The 23,145-nt window shown below is 50.8% G+C and overlaps 1 protein-coding gene across 1 annotated transcript; it reads right to left on the bottom strand.

Annotated features, from left to right (window-relative positions):
• Nucleotides 1–224: 224 nt before the first annotated feature.
• On the bottom strand, nt 225–21,710 carry LOC142360035 (phosphorylated adapter RNA export protein-like). The gene is given in 4 exon segments (XM_075412332.1): nt 225–624; nt 626–764; nt 767–860; nt 21,663–21,710. Coding segments are annotated over 4 exon segments (681 nt in total).
• Nucleotides 21,711–23,145: the final 1,435 nt, after the last annotated feature.

The raw sequence follows: 23,145 nt of genomic DNA, 5'->3' as shown, positions 1-23,145 counted from the left end.
AAATAACAAACTATCTGGTGGATCTTTAAAAAAAAAAGAAATTAGAACAGTACTATTGGATGCTTCTACAAGGTACCAGCCCTAATGCTGCATTTTAATCCCAGATTTTGGAAATACACACAAGGCACTCACACTTTTTGTAATCTGGTAAGACACCTTACATATTTAGCAGAAAGAAAGCTTTTTTCCCCCAAGAGGGGGAAAACTACTACTCCATCAGCAGTTTACCAGCACTTAAGGAAGTGAAGATATGGGGTTACTAAACTTACCGATAAGCCATCTGCCACTTTTTCCTCTGAATCTTCTTCTGTTGTGTCATACCTTCCTTTATATTTCATTTCTTGTCTTTCACCCAGTCTATCTTTCACAGGCCGCTCCCGTTTGAGAAAGCCTTGCCCATTTTCCTCTTCCACTGGCAATGTTGTCTTGTCATCGTGCATGTATTCATCCAGTTCTTTACCTAAAGTCTCCGCCTCCTTTTGCTGAGCTTCCTTCATCAGCTTTTTAGCCAAGAAATAACTGTAAGTCTCAGGCTGCCTGCTTCTGTCAATACTACCATCCATGCCTAGAATCCCAAGCTCAGTAGCCACTGCATCCCGATTCTGCTCCTGGAGCACCACACCCACCGAGAGCAGTTTGGTTTTGGTGGTTCTGGCCAAGCTGAAAAGGCTCAGATTTCGCAGGAGGAAAGCTGAAACATTTCTGCCGTTTTCCTTTCCACAAACAGCTGTCATCAGCAGATTCAGAAAAGCTTTCATCACTGAATCCACACTTCTGGTTGTCCGATGAGCAACACTCGGTGCACGCAATAAAATGCTGCTCTGGAATGGTCTGCCGGAATCATGGCCATCATGCGATTGCTGAAATGAAGAAGTAAATGTCCATTAATTTAATCACTCCCGTAAACTAAGAGAGCTATGAAGTGAAGCCAGAGATTTGATTAGCTAGTAAACTTAATTTGGACTCATGCGATGGTTTGGGCAGTCCTCCACGAGCATCTTTTGGACTGCAGTCGACAGCAGCACGCTGTGAAACTTGTGTGTTTTGAATGCTTGTACACCAAAGGCAGCACGGCTGCTACAGAAAACACACAGTGACACGAGTCACTAATCTACTGAACACACCCTTTGCTGAATGAAATTACAATTATTACCAGACCAGAAAAGCTATTAAAATTCCCAAATCAGACAAAGACACAACATGTACAGCAGTTCTAAGAAAGATTAAAAAAACAAAACACCACGGCCACTTACCAGGAGGTTTTTCTAACAGCACAGAAACTCATATTCTCTCCGGAGTCTAAAAGGGGTCAAGACTAGTGGCTTGCAACCACAGTAGCGTTCCCAGAGACTCAACCGAGAAGAAAAAATGATGAAAAACCACAAAAACCAAGCGCACAAAACTGGGATGCAGCTCAAACTTTGAAAAGCTAACGGTGTATTGGGATTCTGGTTCAATCCGGACAGCACATGAGCAGCTTTAAACCCAGAAGACATCACGGACTCACTACGGCTTCTCATTAATTAGGACAAAAACCCTAAAGGCTTCAACGTGCCTTACAAAAAAAAGTCCCACTGATATAAAAATATTCAAGAAATACTGTTTCCCGTGCACTGACAGATAAACTACAACACGAAAGCCAGACCTGCTCAGCTGTACATAACCTACAAAAGCACCACGGGGAACTGAACCCCGAATTCTTCCTCCCAATTGCTGGAAACTTCTGGCCGTGCTGTCTGTGCCGACCTGCGGGAAGCATTTTCTATACTCGCAATTCCAGCTTCTCCCCCACTAATCTGCTATCGTTACGTTACCTTATCCTCTGATCTTTAAAAATAAGATCTCTTCCTCCAGTTTCAGGTGAAATAAGAATCCTTTCTTCAACCGCACAGCTTTCACCGCCATTATGGCACCATTTCTTCTTCCTCCTATCAGCAAACAGAAAACAGAAATCTTCAACTCATTTTGCTGCATTACGGAGTACAAATTTTTAATTTAAAATGCATTCCGTAACGCTAAACACTAACAACTCCATGAATTTAAACAATCCCCCCACGCCTGCCGTCACTTATTTTGCCCTACACGCCCCAGGACCGCACCGCAGATCAATCACCATAACTCGAGAGCCCCGCCAACCCTCGCCCCTGCGGCGCCCACCCCGAACCATCTCAGTTCGAAACCTTTTCCCGCCCCCCCGCGCCGCAGACGCCCCGCGCCCCGCACGCCGGCGGGAACCGAACCCCCCGCGGCAGCGCGCGGGGCCGGAAGCCGCGGGGCAGCGCCCGTCGCCGCTCGCCGCCTTCCCGCGCTCCCGCAGCCGCCGGCCGCACCGGCGAGCGCTCCCCCCCCTCACCAAGCCCCGGGCCCGGCGGCAGCGAACGCCTCCCCCGCCCCGCCCCGCCCGCGGCCTCCCCAGGCGAACGGGCCCCGGAGGAACACGCCGGGCCCGGGGCACGGAGCCCCCGCCGGGGAAGGGCCCCCCGGCCCGGCCGCCCGGCCCTCGCCGGGACCCGCTCCCGCAGGCGCCGCGCACCGCCCCGGCTCGGCCGCCCTCGCTCCCCGCCGGGCCCTCCGGCCGCCAGCCGGGCCCTCTCGCCGCGCGGCTCCGGCCGGAGCCCGGGCCGCCCCTCCCTCACCCGCCGCGGGCCCCGGGGCAGCCGGCGCCGGGCAGCCGCGGGCCGAGGCGCAGCGCCCGCCGCCCGGTGCTATTCACGATGGCACCAGCGCTGCTCCCGCCCCCTCTTCCCGGTGCTGCGGTCTCCAGTGACCTGAACAACAGGCTTCAGCCTGCGGCCAGCCCTGCAGCGGTCAGGCAGCCGCGTTAGATGATGGTTTCAGCTTCCTTTCCAGCCGGAATTATTCGATTATATTCTATTTCGAACTTTTGTAAGGGGTTGCGGGAAGATCCTGGTGATTTCACTCTTAGCAATTTCTTGGACAGGGACAAGAGTCCTTAGACATCACACAATCATAGAACCTTTTGGGTTGGAAGGAGCCTTTAAAGCTCATCAAGTCCAAACTCCTGCAATGAGCGGGGACATCTTCAGCTGGAGAAGTTTGCTCAGAGCCCAGTCCAACCCAGCCTTAACGGGTCCATGTCCTTCTTGTGCTGGGGCTCCAGAGCTGGATGCAGGATTCCAGGTGAGGTCTCACCAGGGCAGAGTAGAGGGGCAGAATCCCCTCCCTCACCCTGCTGGCCACCCTTTTTTGATGCAGCCCAGGACACGGTTGGCCTTCTGGGCTGCCAGCGCACACTGCCAGATCACGTCCAGCTTTTCATCTATCAGGACCCCCAAGTCCTTCTCCACAGGGCTGCTCTCAATTCCTTCATCCCCCAGCCCGTGTTGATAGCGGGGACTTGCCCTGGCCCAGGTGCAGGACCTTGCAATTGGCCTTCTTGAACCTCATGAGGTTCACACAGGCCCACTTCTCCAGCTTGTCCAGGTCCCTCTGGACGGCATCCCGTCCTTGTGCCGTGTCAGCTGCACCACTCAGCTTGGTGCTGTCTGCAACCTTGCTCAGTGAGAACTCGGTCTCTCTAAGTCATTGATGAAAATATTAAACAGTGCCGGTCCCCGTGCAGACCCCTGAGGGACACCACTTGTCACCACTGTGCATTTGGACATCGAGCCATTGACCACCACCCTCTGGTTGCAACCTTCCAACCAACTCCTTATTTACCTGAACGGTCTACCCGTCAAATCCATACCTCCCCGATTTAGAGAGAAGGATGTTGTGGGGACCGTGTCGAAGGCTTTACAGAAACCCAGGTAGATGACATCCCCTTGTCCGCTGATGCAGTCGCTCCACCATAGAAAGACCAACCACTAGGTTGGTGAGGCAGGACTTGCCCTTGGTGAAGCCATGCTGGCTGTCTCAAATCACCTCCCTGACCCCACCTGCCTTAGCATAGCTGCTAGGAGGATCTGTTCCATGATCTTCCCAGGCACAGAGGCGAGGCCAACAGGTCAGTAGTTCCCAGGGTCCTCCTTTCTACCCTTTTCAAAAAAGGGCACCATGTTTCCCATCCTCCAGTCACCAGGGACTTCATGTGATGACAAGAAATGAAATATAAAGGAAGGTATGACACAACAGAAGAAGATTCAGAGGAAAAAGTGGCAGATGGCTTATCGGTAAGTTTAGTAACCCCATATCTTCACTTCCTTAAGTACTGGTAAACTGCTGATGGAGTAGTAGTTTTCCCCCTCTTGGGGGAAAAAAGCTTTCTTTCTGCTAAATATGTAAGGTGTCTTACCAGATTACAAAAAGTGTGAGTGCCTTGTGTGTATTTCCAAAATCTGGGATTAAAATGCAGCATTAGGGCTGGTACCTTGTAGAAGCATCCAGTAGTACTGTTCTAATTTCTTTTTTTTTTAAAGATCCACCAGATAGTTTGTTATTTGAGAACAGTGGCAAGGAAAAACATTGTTTGTCACGATACAGATGTAGTAGTGACATTTTTAGGAAACACCCCGTGAGTAAAGATGTGTGTTTGGAGCTGGACACCAGTGAACACCTGCAGTGGTCACCATGAAAATCTGGCTAAGTTATAAACCTTTGGAACTGTAGGTGACTGGGCCTGTGTACTGTTTTGGAGAGCACAGCTTCTGAAATCCCTGTTCTTTACGTGGAACCTGCTTGTCTGAACAAAATGTTTTGCTGCTGTAGTAATGAAGGGCTGCACCAGGATGAGACAGCAGAACTGAAATCCAGCCTTGCCTCTGCTCTGTTGAGAAGCTGAGCTGCAGTTCTGTGCTAGGTCATGGAAGCCGCTGTTGGGGTTACCAAGCTCCAGCCGTGTGCGCGCTTGCCGCGCTCCAATTCTTTTTCACAGTCCTGCTATTGAATTGTTGTACACTGAGCTGAGTCAGAAAACTGAGCTGTCCAAAAGCCTGTTGCTTTTTTTAAGGAGTTAGTTTGGAGAGAGATTTGTTCCCTTACCCAATTTGCTGTACAGTTTCCTTAGAGCTGGCACTGGCAGCGCTGGTGGTGTGAGAGAGGGCACCTGACTGCAGTCGTTCTTCCTTAGATTGACTTAAACAGCCACACAATCCTTTTTCGGTGGTTCAGGGGAAGAAAATGATGTTAAACAGGGGAAAAGCAGTTACAGGATTTACTGACCCTAAGTTTGATGTTTAGATAAAAGCTGGGTTTATTGATCATTGTTGATTTCTTACATGGGATACATAGTATTGCCAGATGCTGAAATACAGCAATTAGACCATTATTGAATTATTGATGCTGTTATCAGTTCTCAGTAGCTTCTCCTTTATGGATTTGGAAAGTTTGAGTATGTCTCTTGTAATAAACTCTTCTTTGTTGTATTGAGCTTCATCAAAATAGGGCAGAAGGCTCTTTTTTTCTGATTGTTTATCGCAGTAGTGGCACTGAATAGCATCAGTAGGATTGTGTTTATAGGCATCACGGCACTGTTGCTTGATCTGTGCTGCACCGTCTGTGCCTGGATTCCTGACCTTTTGTTGTGGTGGCCCACACAGTGAACTGAAATCAGAGGGGTTTTCTGACTGTCTGTTGCAATGTTTTGCCCTTTCTCTTGTTTTCCTGTTGCAGTGCACAGCTGCTTGTTTAAAGCAGCGTACGGGAGGGTTGCGCAGGGCCAGAATGAGCGCGGGGTGGGGATTTGACTGTTTAAGCTGCTGCTGCTACTAACAGAAGGTCTGTTTCACCAGCTCTCTGAGGACTCCTGGTTATCTTAAAGTTCTCTCCATCTTTGAGAAATGCTTCCATCTCTTCCAATAATTCATAATTTACAACTCAATCCTATAAATATTTAAGAAAGCATGTACTTGCTGGTGCCTGATCATTCATTGAACTCGGTGAGATTAAACACAAAGTGTAAAGTTGAGCGGGTTGGGTAATCCCTTTTGTGATGAGGACAATTGTCACTAAAATGTGAGTTTTAACATTTAATTTCAGGTAACTTCAATCATACGGTTGAAGCTAGGCTGGTTGTTCACATCTGTGGTCAGATCCCTTCTGTTATGCAGTCACTGTAATGTATGCAGCTGTAGAGCATGGTAATGTCATCGGAAGCAAGGAGGCCAGACAGCAGTCTTCAAGAAACTTAGGAGGTGGTGGTGGCCTGTTGGTCCCTGAAGTGTAAAACCACTGAGCTGTCGTGCTCGGGACTGTGCTTAGTGAGGAGCTTTGCCACTGAGAACATGAGACTTTAGCATCTGAACTCTTGCTCTGGACAGGAGGTGTTGGTGTGTGGGGTGATGATGTTTTCCAGTGGGAGCACGTGCTTCGCCACAGTGAATTGATGCTGTGAGAGCCTCTCCCTTCATGCAGACTGAGGATGAGAACTTTTGTACGAGGACGTTGTTGCTAACAAAAGAACCCAATTTAACTCGGTCATATTGCAGTGTTTTGTTCTTGTTTGCATTTTGTAGGTTGTCATAGATCAGTCAACAGAATGGTTTAATTTTTATTCTGTATGTTTGTCTGAATGGCACACGATACAGGAGAACTTCAACAACTAGCTACAGACAACAGCAAGTGTAGATTTAACTATAAAAGGTGCTGTACTGTCAACTGCTAAATGCACAGCAGACTTTTATAGTTCAATTCAGAGATTTATACAGGTCTTTAGAGTTTCTCATTTGGTTTAATCTTTCACACATCAATAGAAAATAATAATCACTCAGTGCATTTTAATTGAAACAAATTTTTAAAATGCATGCTTTAGAAAAAGAAATCTGGTTCAAGGAGCCACTGAAACACATTTAAATGTATGGACTCTGTCATTTTAGCACAGTTTTATCTCCCACAGAATGAACTACTCATTATGGAAGTTCCATGGTCAGTTTTACTCAAGAAATTATGCTGACAATAAGTGTATCTTTTTTTTTCCCCTCCTCTCAGGCTTTGTGAGCCAAAGAAAGATTTAATTGCCCGAGTAGTGAAAATAATTGGGAAGAGAAAAGCTATTGAACTGCTTGTGGAAACAGCCGAAGTGGAACAAAACGGTGGACTGCTCATAGTGGTAAGAAAAATGTGATATTGTGGGTTTGCGGGGACACCCCCCCCCCCCCCCCAGACTTTTTACCTGTAGAATATTTACGTAGTATGATTGCGCGGCTTTCACATTGTACAGGGTTCTCCCAGAGCCTCGTGGCCTTCCCTCCCCATGAAACTTGCTTAATAAATGCTAATGTAACCTTCCAGCGGGATTTGAGTGAGCAATGAGGTGAATGTGCCTGGAAATTGCCGCACTTTTGTATTGAGATTGGTGTCTGTTCCGCAGTGCTAACGCTGTATCTGTTACTCTGCCCCCCCTCGGGGTCTCTTGCTGGCAGACTGAAGAGTGGAGGGTTCTGAAGCTTGAATCAAAGCTTGTGGTGTTCGGATGGAGGTGAAGCCTCTGGCCCAGTGCTGCCGTGAGTCCGGTGGGTGTTTGGCAGCACGGACAAGCCTGCTGGGTTAATCAGCGTGCCGTCAGAGGCCCGCGGGCCCCGGGAGCATTTCTGATGTCGCATTTGAGGAGTGACTTTCAGAAGGGAATCTGTTAGCTTGATTAGAGAACCATTGGCTTGTGTTATCAGTAGATCAAAGCTCAGTACTGACTTCTGTTACAAATCATGGTAAAAATCCTATACTTAATGGTTAGGTTTTCAATTTCTCGGTATGTTTTGTGGCTATTAAATAATGAGCCTCAGTGCAAAAGTTCAGCAACAAAAACAGTGGGAGGAAACTAAGAATTACCTTCAGGCTTTTGTTCAGAATTTACATCTGTTAAGTTCTGTCACTGGAAGTAGAGAGGAGGAAAAAAGGGGTGGGGGGGGAAAGGCTGTCAAAAACAAAAAAAACCCAGCACAAAAAAATTACCACCTCCCGCCTCAAAAACGAGATATTGAATTGCTGTGACAGAGCTCTGGTGAAGTTCAGGCGGAGCTGGGTGCCGGGAAGGCAGTGAAATTTGTGCACTAAGGACAGGAGAGGAGGAGCGAGCCAGCGCGCAGCCTCCCCCCATCTCCCCCGCTGGCCGAGGGAGCTGAGTTTGTTCCTCGGCCGCTCTGCCGCAGCAGCCGGAGGGGGTTTGGCCCCAGGGATGGGGGCTTCCCCCCCCCCCCCCCCCCCCCCCGTACAGGAGGCTGCTCCTGCTGCCGCTCGCGGGGCTCAGCTGCTGCTGCCGGCGGTGCCGGTGCTCGCCCCGCCGGCCCGTCCCCCCCTTCTCTGTCCCAGCGGCTGTCCCGTCGGGTTTCCAGCCCCCGCCTGCCCCCGGTCAAACCCCCGCAGGTGCCTGCGGGGCCGCAGAAGGTCGCCCGTGGGGGGCAGCTGACGGCCCCCCCGCCCTCCCGGCGCTTCCCCCGGGCCGCGGCTGCTGACCCGCTCCCGGGGGGGGGGTGGGGGTGCCTGCGGATCGCCCTCCCCCGCCGCCTGGGTGCGGACACCGCCTCCGCGCCCCGGGGCCGCTGCCGCCCGTCAAGGCCCGGTGCCGGCGGGGGGGCCGAGATGGCGGCGGGGGGGGCCGGAGCCTCTCCCGGCGCGGAACTGCCCAGGGCACGGATGGTGTAAACCTCGGCTGAGCGGGTCGCCTTCTTGGTCGGTGCTGGAATAAGAATTTCAGGTCAGACGGATTGACGTCTGCGTGCTGGTGGGATTTTATCTGGGAGATCACGGATGGCCTGCAGCTTTGAGGATCAGATTGAACTAGGAGTCTACAGGAGAACTAGAAATACCTTTTTTTTTACTTCTCCCTTAACCAGCTCCCAGGTTTTTAAGTGCATGGGCCTGTGCGCTCCTCGTGCCTCTCCCGCGCGCTCCCCGTGCCTCTCCCGCGCGCTCCCCGTGCCTCTCCTGTCACAGCTGGGTCAAGAGGACTACTCACGGGTGTAAGTTTAGGCACATGTTGCAGACCTTGCAGGGCTGAAGGCAGGCTGATGAAGAGCAAGGAGAGATTTCCTTTCTAAACTTGTGGCCTTTGTTCTGGGCTGGATCAGTGTGATTCACGTTCGTGTCTGTGTTTCAGCCCTGGAAAGTGCCCCACATCTCTCATCCTGGACCAAGGGCTTTCGGGGAGGATGGTGCGTTAGGCTGGTCCTCCGTCCCTGTGTAACCACGGTGATGGAATTAGTTAATCATAAAGCACGAACAATGCTGCTATGTCCCTTGTACAGCCCTGCCCATCTGGACATTAGGTCTGGGAACAGAGGGTTTAGTCCCTAGGTAATCATTAATGTTAAACAATAATGGTGAAGGGGGATTTTTAGTAGAAATAGCGTTACCAAATGATTGCTGGTGTATTTGTGGTACCTATCTATTGTGTGAATTAATTGAAGCAAAAAGTCATACATCTCTCCCCAAAGAAGTTAGTTTTAATTAAAACCAGCAGGTGCCTAGAACTGGTCAAGATGACCCGTGCCGCAGGGACAAGAGCCAGAAGAGGACTGAGTTTGCGCAGAAACTGTGATGAAGAGGATAAGCCTTCATCTTGGGACCCCCGACGACCACCACTAGGAGGCACTGCGCAAGCGCGGGTGGGAGGAGTGTATGAAAATGGACTGATTTGACTATGAAAGAAAGGGCTTATGTAATCAGATGAATATGTATATTTTGATCTATATAAACTGCACGAAAAGGGTATGGGGTATGCACGTTCGGCGGAATTATCCCCCGTGCATCCGACGTCGCAATAAAGAATACTGCCTTTTAACACTACATTGGTGTTACGAGGTTTATTCCCGGATTTTCGGTGACAGTTTCTGGTGACCCAGGTGGGACCCTGCTTGTGAAAACCGACGGATCCGCGGGATCACGGGACCTCCAGCCGGCATCAAGGGATTCTCGAGGAGAACCTCTGATCCCCGGACCAAAGGATTCCAAGTAAGTCCCCTGGAATTTAATTAAGGCATTCTTTAAGTGTAATATACGCCTGCTCGTAAATCGCGGTGAAAACCTCGTAGAGTTGGGCTGAAAGGTACCTTTGTGGAAAGTCTCTGCTCGGTGAAAGCCGGTGGAGCGGGGCCCAAGGGGGAGGTCTTCAACAGGGGGTTGAAGTCTCCAGGATCTCAGCAGGGGTCTGGGATCCCAAAAGGGAGCTCCAACAAGGGTTGGGGTCCCTCTGATTAGTGTTTGTGATATAGTGCACAATCACTGCCACTGGTCATTTGAAGGATGGGCACCTTTCCGAGTAAAAGACCCATCCCAAGGGGCACGCCTTTGGGATGTATTTTAAAACACTGGAAAGAGCTGGGGGGGGACCCTTTAACTCGGAAACAGTTAATTGAATATTGTAATCCTTGGTGGCCGTTATATACTCTGGATGACGGGGAGAAGTGGCCGGAGGACGGGACACTGTGTTAGAATACCACTTTGCAATTGATGTTGTTTTGTAAAAGGGAAGGTAAATAGGAAGAAATGACATATGTAGATTTGTTTTTCTCGTTGAGAAATCATCCGGAATGGCAAAGGCAGTGTGGGATACATCCGCTCGGTTCTATGGTAATGGCTTTAAAAAAAGGAAACTGCGAAAAGGGTTCAAAGAAATGTTGCGTCGCTTGTAGTGTTGGCAAAGAGTGTTTGAAATATGAGCCTGAGGAGGATGATGTTGAATTAATGGTTGCACCTTGTCGGAGATGGGGAGGTGATGAGGAGGATCGAAAATCTGAGACAGACAGTCCTTCTGTTTCTCCTATGGGGGGGGGTAGCAGAATTGGCTTCTCCCCTCAAAGCCCCTCTCTGAGAAGATAGGGAATGAGGAAGTAAAATTTTTAATAAATACAAGGACCACTTATTTGGTATTAAACACATGTAAAGGGAAATGTAGTCATAAATCTGTAGATGTTGTTGGTGCGACAGGGTAAAAAGAAAATTAACCTTTCTTAGAGCTGTTGAAATTTAGATTGAGAAAACAGTGGGTAACTCACCAGTTTCTATATATGCCTGAATGTCCGTTGCCTTTGTTAAGACAAGATTTATTAAGCAAATTAGAGGCACAAATAACTTTAAAAAAAAAAAAAATGAAGAAATTGAATTATTGATACCAGAATCAAAAGCCGTAGAGGCAAGGGTGTTTGTGTTACAGGATTCTTTTAAGGAGGAACAAATTCCAGAAGAGGTGGAAAATGCAGTAATCCCGCTTGGTTTAGGCAAATGAAGTTCCGGGACAGTCCAAATTGGCAGAACTGGTAAAAGTGACCTTAAAACCTTGATCCAAACCGGTAAGACAAAAATAATATCCTATTAAGTGGGAGGCACGAAAAGGATTAGAGGGGTTAATCATGAAATTTTTGGAATATGGGCTTTTGGTAGAATGAGAGTCAGAATACAACACACCTATATTACCGGTAAAGAAACCTGGGGGACGGGAATATCGACTAGTCCAGGGTCTAAGAGCTATAAATCAAATAGTTCAAGATATACACCCAGTAGTAGCCAATCCCTATACTTTATTGACATCCCTGAAAGAGGAGCATAAATGGATTACTGTACTAGATTTAAAGGATGCCTTCTTTTGCATACCTCTGGATGCACAAAGTCAAAGCATATTTGCTTTTGAATGGGAAAGCCCTGCAACAGGACGAAAGATGCAACTGACATGGACTGTACTTCCACAAGGATTTAAAAATAGCCCCACAATATTTGGAAACCAGTTGGCAAAGGAATTAAAAATATGGAAGAGACAAAACCAGGAAAAGGGGACATTGTTACAATATGTGGATGATATTCTTATAGCAGCAGAAAGCAAAGAAGAATGTTTTGAAATTACTATCAGTTTGTTGAATTTCCTGGGCCAAGGAGGATATAGAGTCTCCAGAAATAAGGCCCAGATAGGAAGAGAAGCAGTGATTTATCTGGGTTTTGAAATATCTCAAGGGCAAAGGCAACTAAGCAACGAAAGAAAGGAAGCCATTTGCCAAATCCCAGAACCTAACAGTCCAAAGGAGCTGAGAACCTTTTTGGGAATGATTGGATGGTGTCGGCTTTGGATTCCAAACTATGGACTATATGTGAAGCCACTCTACAACGCTTTAAGAGAATCCAAAGACTTGTATCTGACATGGACACCTGAATGCCAAAAATCATTTAAAGAACTTAAAAAAGCATTGATGATGGCCCCTGCTTTGGGTTTACCTAATTAACCAAACCTTTTGAACTGTTTGTCCATGAGAGGCAGCATCTGGCCCTTGGAGTGCTGGCACAACGTCTGGGATCCTGGAAGTGACCAGTAGGATACTTCTTTAAACAACTTGACAACGTGAGTAAAGGATGGCCGGGATGTTTGCGCGCTGTGGCAGCGACGGTATTGCTGATTCAGGAAGCTTGAAAATTGACTATGGGCCAAAAGATGGTGGTGTATGTACCACACATGGTGGTAACTGTTCTAGAACAAAAGGGGGGTCATTGGCTGTCCCCCAGCAAAATGCTAAAATATCAGGTTGTCTTGCCAGAGCAGGATGATGTGGAACTGAAAACCACAACCATCGTAAATCCAGCAATGTTTCTGTCGACGAAAAATCCAACAGAAAATCTAGAACATGACTGCCTGCTAACTGTTGAACAAGTCTATTCCAGCAGACCGGACCTGAGGGATGAGCCTCTGGAGAACCCTGCTCTGGAGTTGTTCACGGATGGAAGCAGCTTTGTGAAAGAAGGAAGACGAACGGCCGGATATGCTGTTGTCACCACGACCGAGGTACTGGAGTCAGGAACGCTGCCTGCAAATACCTCGGCACAGAAAGCAGAACTGGTGGCATTGAGGCAAGCCTTGCGAATGGCAGAAGGAAAAAGGGTAAATATATGGACTGACTCTAAATATGCATTTGGTGTGATTCATGCTCATGGAGCCATCTGGAAAGAAAGAGGACTGCTCTCAGCCCAAGGTTCATCGATAAAACATAAAGAAGAAATCCTTCAGCTCCTTGAAGAGGCGCAGAAACCAAAGGAAGTGGCAGTGATGCACTGCAAGGCTCATCAATTTGGTCAGACAGCTGTAAACATAGGTAGGTGGGTGCTGAGAGCTCAGCTGTGCCTGTGATGGCTGCTGCTGCGGTTCCTGGGCTCACACATCAATGAAATCTGAACATGGTCTCTGCTAACAGCTGTTCTCGGTCTGCAGGAAAACCAAATGCTGAGCCTGAACTACTGAACCTGAAGCTGCTTTTTCTTCCAGGGAAAATGCTGCATGAGGTTCAAAGCCTTGTCACTGAGGAGCCAAGGTATTGGCTGGATGTTCTCTCCACCTGGAGAAACCTTCACGGGTGTGAGGGGAAGAAAGACAGCGTCTCTCCAGAAGACCGCTTGCCTCTGAAGAGGAAATCGGCAGAAGAGACAAATACTGCAGCGAAAAGGCAGCAAACGGAACAGGTGAGAGAGCCCGTGCCTGAGGAGGGTCGAGTGGAAGCTGTCGTGGAGCGATTGCCAGAATACTTCCTTCACAGGTACGCTCTATGCTAAAGTGTCTGCGTGTTAGAAGAAGGTGGCGAAGGGGAAGAGAGATGTGTAGTTCATTTGTCATTTCAGCTGTGTGTTGTCTGTTTTAGAACAGCAAGCGGATTGAAGCTTTTTCTGCATTTTCTCAGAAAAGCCCTTAACCTGCATTTACCTTAAACAAGTAGAAATCCAAGGGCTGTTGTTAATTTGTGGGCACTGTTACCCTGAATTTGTTTCCAATCAATGCCTGTTATTGTGGACAAGTAAAGGCAAGAGGTTGGGGTGGCCGGGCTCGTGGAGCCTGAGGAGTGATCTGATGGTGGTTTGCAGGTGCTTAAAGGGCCATTGCGAGGACAATGGAGCCAGATTCCTCTCAGTTGTGGCAGACAGTGGAGAAGATGGGGCAAAAGGCAGAATGTGCAGCTTCGCTGTGCTCTGGGTGGGTGTTGGGGAGAACTTGTTCCCCAGGAGGGTGGTGCAGCCCTGGGAGGTGCCCTGGGGGCCAGATGGCATTAGTGGCTGGGAGAGGGTGGTGGCACAGACACCTCCAGGGGCCCTTTCCATGCAGCACTTCACCCATCTACAGTATCTTTCTACTGTGAGGAAAGGAAAAAAAAATCGAAAAGAAACCCTGTGTAGCTGCAATTTATGCAGATTTCTCTTACTTGAAGATAACAGTTGTTTAGCGAGATCTTTCTTTCTTTGCTGCTAAAGCTGGTGCCTTGGGAAGGTGGGACGCATCAGCCTGCCAGCAGGAATGTTTGCTTCAGTTTGTGCTGTGTGTTTGAGCTCTCCTGCTCTGAAGGTGTTCAGAGCTTTCTGGATGCCCTAACAGCATTAAAATTGTGAGTTGCAGTTGTGCCTTCACAAGTTTGCTCTTAGGTTCTCTGGGTTACAGCCGCCAGAAATATTTTGTGCGCCATACACAATTCTAAAACGATGACAGCTTTTGTTGTAGCTTGGGCAGGACCTGAACTTCGGCCTCCTGCGCTGGAGCTGAGTGACCGTCGTTTTGTCCTGCCGTGCCTCTGCTCTGCCCCTGGCTCGCTGGCTGTGCCCTGGGGTGCCTCTTCTGGTCTTTGTACCAATGTTCTTGTAGGGATAAAAGAGACCCTTTCTCTCCCCAGGTGTTTGTGAGGATGGTGCAGGCAAGGCTGTGATCTGTAGTTTTCTTGACCCCGTTATTTCTGCTGCCTGTGCCTGTTCTCTCCCCTCGCAGGAGATGGGAAGAGCCGCTGGCGCAGCGCTCTCGAAGCAGTGTGGGTGGCGGGCTGAGCTGCGGGACCCCGATCTGGAGGTCGTGGTGGACGGCCTGTGGCTGCTTCCAGGGTTGCCCCTGACATCTTTTGCTGTGTGTTCTGCTCCCTTTGCACGTGGGGCCGTGGCCTCTCCCTGTTTGTCTTTGTGCCGCTGAGTTGAGCTAGAAATGATCTGGTAGCGCTGAGCAGAGCTTTTTGGTAGGCGCTGTGTGCGTGCCGTGCAGAGCCCTCAAACACCAGCCCGGCCAGCGTGGGCCTGTACGAGAGGGGCAGGATCCACACAGGCGCTGTCTTGGGATGCTTACGGACTGCTGGGCTCCGCTGGAAACGGAGATGGCCCGAGCCACTGGGCAGCTGGTTCAGCCTCTGTAGGGGAAGAGAGCGGGCAGCAAGGCCATGTTCTCGAGGAGCTGGACTTGAGAATGCCCATGGTGGGAGAGCCTCCTCCTAGACCCTCTCCCCGACGAGGAGCTTGCTTAAGGAACCCTCCCTGGTGCCAAGCTGTCTGGAGACCTCGGAGAGGACTGGCTGCTTGTGACAAGCTGTTTCTCCATGCCTGTGCTTGGCGTGTGGAAGCTGCTCTCAGCACTGATGCTGAGGCCGCCTGTGAAAGCTCCGAGTTCATCCACTGGCTCCGGTTTTCCCAGGCTCTGCATCAAAGACGGCTTTGCTGAGCCTGAGATGGGGCTCTTGGTCTCCTCCTTCTCGATGTAATGGTCGAAGTCTCCTCCTTCTTTTGATTCTCTGTGCTTACGTGGCATCGTTTATTGACGCATGCATTTCATGATGTTGGTGGTCTTTATAGTTCTTCTGGCGGTCTTCGGGATGAAGAGTCTCTTCTTCCTCGGTGTCCTCTAAATATCCTTTTCCCGTAAGCGCATGCACACTTGGTTTTTTCCTTGCACAAGCGATATAGTTAGCCTGGTCTCAACCCCACAGCTGTGCTGTCTGTTGTTCCATGCCTTAGGCGGTTTTGTTATTTCACAGGATGCTGGTTTCCACAGGTGCACAATATGTGCACTTGACAGGAATCATCTTCCAGTCTGTTACAGTGTCCGCTGGCCGACCTTTGTTTCTGCGCAGACTCCGTTCTAAGATCGCGTATCCCGTGTCCTTCCAGGTTGTTTTGCTCCGGTCTTGTTGCCCTCCTGGTGCCTCTTTCCCTCTGTAGCTTGGTGCATTTGCCCTCCCAAGGCTGAGCTGTCTGGGGTAGAATTATTGAGGAGCCTCTCTGTCTTAGAGCTTTCCTGTCTTCTCAAAACAGCAAGGATCTCGTTTAGTTTAATGCCAATCGCTCTGGGAAGTGGAAATTTTACATTTACGGGTATCACTTTGCAGGGCTTTGCAGCGAGCCCAGTCCCAGCCAGAGGGGACACTGGTTGTGCTGCAGACGAAGGTGTTGGAGCCCTTGTTGTCGTGTGTCCGTCCCCGTGCTGGCCCCCAGGGTCTGTCCTTGTCCCAGGGCCGCGTGCTGCTTGGTGCGTGGGGCCGTGTCGGTGAGTCCCGCGAGGACGCGTGCGTGCTGGCTGCCCCGCCGCAGGGCTGCTTCCCCTGGGGAAGGGGACAGGGGAGTGCCCCCCGGCACTGCCTGCCCCGCTGGGGGTGCTGGGGCCTGGGGCCGGCCGGCTGCCCTTTGGGGTTCGGCGGCTGCGATCTGGGGCTCAGCGAGGCTTTTGCACCTCCTGGGTGCTGTTTCCCGGTGCCCCCTGCGCTCCCCCCCCCTCCCACACAATCACGGAGTCGTTGTGGAGAAACAACTTTTAATGGAAAAACGAGAAATCAAGGGAAAAGGCCCCATAGGGCTATTCTAACCCCCCTCCCTCCCAAAAGACACCCCCCTCTAAAGCTTCTCTAACCGCCCTCCCCCCCAAAAATACACCTCCCGTCCTCCCCCGCTTCCCCCCCACTCCTCCCCCCTCCTCCCTCTCTTCCCTTCTCTGGGTCTAATCCCGCCCTGGGACCCCCGTGCTGCCTGCCAGAGCCGAGGGGGCTGGAGTTGGGGCTGAGCAGGTCCTGGGGCAGCGACAGCGAGGGGAAGGCGCGGGGGGGATGGCTGTGCCGGTGCCCGCAGGGTCCCCAGGCACGGAGACGCTGCTGGCACCGTCCCGGCTGAGCCCGAGGGAGTCCGAGGAGGAACGGAAGAGCCTTTGGGCCTCTTGAAGAAGTTCCTCCTTGGACACCTCAAGGTGGTCAGCCGGGTCCCCAAGGTGTTGGTTCTGGGGCGCAGGAGAGGGGCTGGGGGGGACGTCGCTGCGCGGGGATGCCCCTGCGGGGGTGGCTGTGCCGGCAGTGGTGGTGTCTGCCGGTTGCCCCTCGACGTCCAGGTAGCCAGGGATGGACGCTGGCTTCTCCAGTGGTGCTGGGGCCACCGCTCCCCCCTCCCTGCCGGTGCCCGCAGGGTCCCCAGGCAGGGGGACGCTGCCGGGCCCCTCCTGGCTGACCCCCAGGGTGTCCGAGGAGGAACCGAAGAGCCTTAGGGCCTCTCGAAGAAGTTCCTCCTCGGACACCTCCACGTCATCTGCCAGGTCGCCAAGGCTTTGGGGGTCAAGCAGAGGGGCTGGGGGTGACGTCGCTGTCTGGGGGGATGTCCCTGCCCGGCTGTGCCCCCACGGTGGTGGCCGTGCCGGCAATGGTGTTCTGTGCCGGCTGCCCCACGATGTCCTGGTCACCGGGGACGGACATTGGCTGCAGCAGGGGGGCTGGGGCCACCACTGCGCTCTGATTTCTGCCGGGTGCCCGGTGGTGTGGGCGGCCCTGAGGGGTCCCAGGGGCTGCCCAGGATGGAGGAACCCCGCGGCCCCCCAGGGCAGCAGCCGGCAGAGGAACGGTGCTGGGGTCCAGCGCAGTGTGGGCCGGTGGAGGCAGGTGGGAGCTGGTCCACAGGATGTGGAAGAGGCGGGGGTCGAAGCAGCAGCTGCACGGAGCCATCTGCAGCACTGGGTCGGCGAGAGGGAGTGGCGGTGGGCCGGGGGGACCCTCGAGGGGCACCTGCCGAGCCGTCCCCCATTGCCGACGTCCCCCGGCTCTGCGCCAGGCGCATGGGGAGGTGGTGGGCAGGGTGGTCCCCGTGGGACGAGCTGCTGTGCTGGTGGGACGGGGCTGGGAATCGGGGAGGAGAGTCGCTGCTGGGAGGTGAACCGGGAGAGATGGCCCCAAGTGCTTGGGGAATGGTCTGGGAATGGGATTTCCTGGGTGCGCATCAGGCAGGCGAGGGCAGGGCCGCTCGGCCGGTCTTGCTGCAGCCCCGTGCGAAAAGTGCGGTGGGGACGGGGGTGGTGGGGTGGTGGGAGTGCCCGGGGTCTGGGGGTGCTGAGGGTGCCCGGGGTCTGGGGCTGGTGGGGCTGGCGAAGGTGTCGGGGTGGCAGAGCAGGCAGGGCTGCCGTAGGTGGTGGTGGTGGTGGCTGGGGGGCCGGGGGAGCCCCCCGTGCCGGGGGAGCCCCCCAGAGTGGGGGTGCCCAGGCTGCGGGGAAGGGCTGCTGCTGCGCGGGCGGTTGGCAGAGGTTGGCTGAGGCTGCAGGAGAGAGGGGAGCGATGGCCGACGGTCACCTCCGCTCTTGTCCCCGAGAGCGTCCGCGGGCTGCAGGGGTCAGGGTGGGTGCCTACCTGGGGGGCAGAAGGTTTCGGGGAGCAGAAAAGTGTGCAGGGTCCGGGGCGCGGGGGCCGCGGGGTGGGAGCCACAGCGGTGGCCGCGCCATGTTCTGTGGTGGCTGTTGGGTGCTGGGGACTCTGTGGCGTCTCCAGGAAGGAACGTGGGGGCTCCCGTGTTCCGTCCCGCCCCAGCAGGCTCCCCAGTGCGTGGTGGGGAGGAGAGGGTGAAGGGGGCTGGGGTGTCCCTGGCCCCTCCCGGCGGCTCTCGGGGGCGGTGGGTGCAAGTGCTGTTGTGTTTAAAGAGGATTTTTGCGGGGGAAGAAGAAGAAGTGGATTCAGCCGAGCCGCGTGCGGCCCAAGCTGCATCCGCAGCCCCCTTGTGCCACCCGGCAGATGCATTTGTGACGGCTGCGTGTGCTGCTGCGTGCTGCGCTGCGTGGAGCGAGGCAGAGGCAGGAACAAGGGCCTCGAGGGCGCGAGGGAAGGTGGTGATTCGAAGATCCGGTAGGAAAACCTCACAGCACAATGTACACTGCTCAGCAGGGATTCTTTATTGCGGCGCCGGGCACACCGGGGATTTCTCCTCCAAACGTGCGCACCAGACACCCTGTTGCTTCAGGTTAAATACAATCACACATGTAAATACTCATTATATTTCTAGGAACTAATTAGCATATGTAAATATCTTTCACGCATGTCTGTTAGCATCTTTGGGTGGTCTTTGGGGGTCCCAAGATGAAGGCCCATCCTCTTCATCACGCTGTTCACTGATTGACATTTGTCTCTGCGCAAACTCCGTTCCAGGATCACGTATATCGTGTGCTTCAGGTGGTTTGGCTCCGGTCTTGTTGCCCTCTTGGTGCCTCCTGATCTCTGTAGCTTGGCGCATTTGCCCTCCCAAGGCTGAGCTGTCTGGAGTAGAGTTATTTAGGAGTCTCTTTTATCCCACAATTATCCCAATTATTTGCTGAGAACCAAGACCACTTTTGTTTCACAGAATCACAGAATCACAGTATAGTAGGGGTTGGAAGGGACCTCTGTGGGTCATCTAGTCCAAACCTCCTGCTGAAGCAGGGTCACCCAGAGCAGGCTGCACAGGACCTTGTCCAGGCGGGTCTTGAATATCTCCAGAGAAGGAGACTCCACAACCTCCCTGGGCAGCCTGTTCCAGGGCTCCGTCACCCTCAGAGGGAAGAAGTTCTTCCTCATGTTCAGACGGAACTTCCTGTGCCTCAGTTTGTGCCCATTGCCCCTTGTCCTGTCACTGGGCGCCACTGAAAAGAGCTTGGCCCCATCCTCCTGACACCCACCCTTCAGATATTTGTAAGCGTTTATAAGGTCCCCTTGCAGCCTTCTCTTCTTCAGGCTGAACAAGCCCAGTTCCCTCAACCTTTCCTCGTAGGGGAGATGTTCCAGTCCCCTCATCATCCTCGTAGCCCTCCGCTGGACTCTCTCCAGTAGCTCTTCATTTTTCTTGAACTGGGGATCCCAGAACTGGACACAGTGCTCTAGATGAGGCCTCACTAGGGCAGTGTAGAGGGGAAGGAGAACCTCCTTCGTCCTGCTGGCCACACTCTTCTTGATGCACTTCACTTAATTATTTTGTCTAACGACTAAGTGATAGCTTGTGCCCATGTCCTTCCACTACATTCCTTAATGAGAAAGCAGGGATTAGTGTAACAGTTACATCGTTAGATCACTGTGCATGCAGGAATACAAGCTACAGTACTAAAGACTACTAAAAACTACAAAATATTAAGGCTTTTTGTTATAGTTTCACATTTCTTACAATCCCCTCTATCATTCCCCCCTTCTCTTTAAGACTTTTGTTTCTTTTAGATCAAAAAGTCTTAGTAATCATCAGATCAATCCATTCTTACATTCCCAACATAATCGATCACAGCACTTGCAGCATTGAATCATTATGCAGGCCAAAACACATACACCTCCTATCACAAGAGCTAGGAGAAACAGGTTCTTTAACCAGGATAAATTTGGTAGCCATGAGGTGAGTTTATCAAATAGCTGGACTCATGGCTACCATCATTACCCACGGAGTTAGACCCATCGTGGTCGTCTTGTTATTTTTATCTTGAGATGCGACTGTTGTTGTACAGTCCAGGGAACAGAGGCTTTCTTGACCCTTGAATAATGAATCCAAGCTGGTTGTTCTCGGATTTTGATTGCAGTAAAAGCGGTTAGCAGCTCTTGATAAGGTCCGTTCCACTTCTCTCCAAGGGGATCACCTGAAAGAGTCTTAACAAAAACCCAGTCTCCAGGTTTGATTAAGTGTATTGGTTGGTCTAGGCTCCTACTCCGTGCTTCTCATTTTTGAACATTATTTATCTGCTTTCCCAAAGCTAACAGATACTCTTGTAAGTACCCCTCCCCAATTTGCACCATGTCCCCCGCTTGATATGACAATTGATAAGGCCTTCCAAACAAAATTTCAAATGGACTAATGCCCTCTTTGCTCCTGGGTTTTACTCTGATTCTCAGTAAAGCTAAGGGTAGAGCTTTGTCCCAAGACAAATTTGCCTCCTGACCGATTTTTGCCAGTTGTTTGATCCAATGATTCATTTTTTCTACTTGGCCACTTGCCTGCGGTCTGTAGGGGGTGTGTAGCTGCCAATCAATACCCAGAATTTTACTGATGTGCTGTACTACTAGTGCGCAAAAATGTGACCCTCTATCCGAGGATATGATTGCTGGCACCTCAAACCGGGGTATGATTTCATTTAACAGAATTCGTACCACTTCCCGAGCCTTATTTGTTCTACAGGGAAACGCTTCAGGCCATCCGGCAAACGTGTCTGTTATAACCAGCAAGTATCGATACCCCCCTTTTCTTGGAAGTTCTGAAAAATCTATTTGCCAGTGTTGTCCTGCTATGTTCCCCTTTCCAGTTTTCCCAAAGTGTACTTTGCATGTTGTATTTGGATTATTTCTCAGACAAATTTCACACATTTGGGTTGCTTGTTTTACAGTAGTGTACAGGTTTCTGCCTACTGTTCTCTTGTTCAATCTTTATACAATGCATCTGCTCCCCAGTGAGTTTTGTTGTGTTCTGTTCTGACTACTTCCCATAATAGGTTTGAAGGTATAACTATACGATTATCTGGTGTTAAATACATCTTACCTTGCTCACTGGCTCCCAAATCCTTTACTAATTTCATATCTTCTTTTGAATATTTAAATTCCATTTCTGTATCTACGAGCTTACCGCCTGGTACCAGTGCCAAGGTTTTTACAGAATTTCTTTCTGCTGCGCTTTTAGCCTCTTGACCTGCAGTTTATTTCCCAGTTCCTGTTCAGTGTTACCTTTTTGATGCCCTCTGCAATGCATTATTGCCACTTGTTCTGGTAGATTTATAGCTTCCAAAAGCTGCAAGATTTCTTTGGCATGCTTGATGTGTTTACCTTGAGCTGTGGGCAGTCCTCGTTATTTCCACAATGCTCCATGAGCATGGACGACCCCGAAGGCGTATTTGGAGTCTGTCCAAATATTTATTTTCTTTCCTTTCGCCAATTCTAAGGCTCTGGTTAAAGCGATTATCTCTGCCTTTTGAGCAGACGTACCTGCAGGTAAAGGTTCTGCCTTGATTACCTTGTGTGCGGTGGTTACTGCATACCCTGCTTTACGAGCTCCGTCTTTTATGAAGCTGCTGCCATCGGTGAACCAGGAGTCCTCTGCGCTTTCCAACGGTTCCTCCTTTAAATCAGGTCTGCTGGAACAGACTGTTTCAATAGTCTCCAAGCAGTCGTGCGTTAGAGGTTCCATAGTGGCGGAATCTTTACTAAGAAAAGATGCTGGATTTACGATGTTAGCTGTCACAATATTAACATCATCTTGTTCCACCAAAACAGCCTGGTCCTTCAGGAATCGGGATGGTGAGAGCCAATGGCCCCCCTTTTGTTCCAATACTGCAGAAACTGTGTGTGAGACTACGACTGTCGTTTTCTGGCCCATAGTGAACTTAGGAGCTTCTGGAATGTTAAGGACAACTGCTGCAACAGCTCGCAGACACCCAGGCCATCCTTTGCCTACCTCATCCAATTGCTTGGAGAAATATGCCACTGCTCCCTTGTGCAGCCCCAGCTGTTGAGCGAGCACTCCCAGGGCAACGCCTTGTCTCTCGTGAGAAAGTAGCCAAAAGGGTTTTAGAACATCTGGAAGTCCAAGAGCCGGGGCTCTCATAAGTTCCCTTTTTAATTGTTCAAAAGCCCTTTTTGCATCTCCGGTCCAAATCAGGTATCTGGCATTATTTTTCAACAGTTCATACAAGGGTTTTACCATTAGCCCATAATTATATATCCATAGTCTACACCATCCTGTCATTCCTAAAAAGGCTCTTAATTCTTTTACCGTTTGTGGTTCTGGAGTCCGGCAGATTGCTTCTTTCCTCTCTCTTCCCAGTTCTCGTTGTCCTCTTGAGATTTTCAGTCCGAGGTGAGTCACTTGTTGTTGAATCATCTGAGCTTTCTGTTGAGAAACTCGATAACCATTCAGTCCCAGAAAATTAAGAAGACTCACTGTCCATTTTTTGCAATCCCGCTCTGTTTCTGCAGCGATGAGGAGATCATCGACAGATTGTAACCAAGTCCCCTTTTGTGTCAGAGGATTCCACTTTTCGAGATCCCGAGCTAGCTGATTTCCAAAGATGGTAGGGCTATTTTTGAAACCTTGGGGTAACACTGTCCAGGTTAACTGGGTTTTTCGTCCAGAATCTGAATTTTCCCATTCAAAAGCGAATAGGTTCTGACTGTTTGAGGCCAGAGGTAAAGAGAAAAAGGCATCTTTTAAATCCAGTACGGTAAACCATCCCTGGCTATCTTCCAGTTTATTCAACAAGGTATAGGGATTAGCTACTACTGGGTAGAGAGCTTCCACGATTTTATTAAT

The sequence above is a fragment of the Opisthocomus hoazin genome, unplaced genomic scaffold (genome assembly GCF_030867145.1).
Source record: "Opisthocomus hoazin isolate bOpiHoa1 unplaced genomic scaffold, bOpiHoa1.hap1 HAP1_SCAFFOLD_56, whole genome shotgun sequence".
In the NCBI taxonomy this organism is placed as follows: Eukaryota; Metazoa; Chordata; class Aves; order Opisthocomiformes; family Opisthocomidae; genus Opisthocomus; species Opisthocomus hoazin.
Note: the sequence above shows the minus strand (reverse complement) of the source record. Positions and strands in the feature narration are given on the sequence as shown.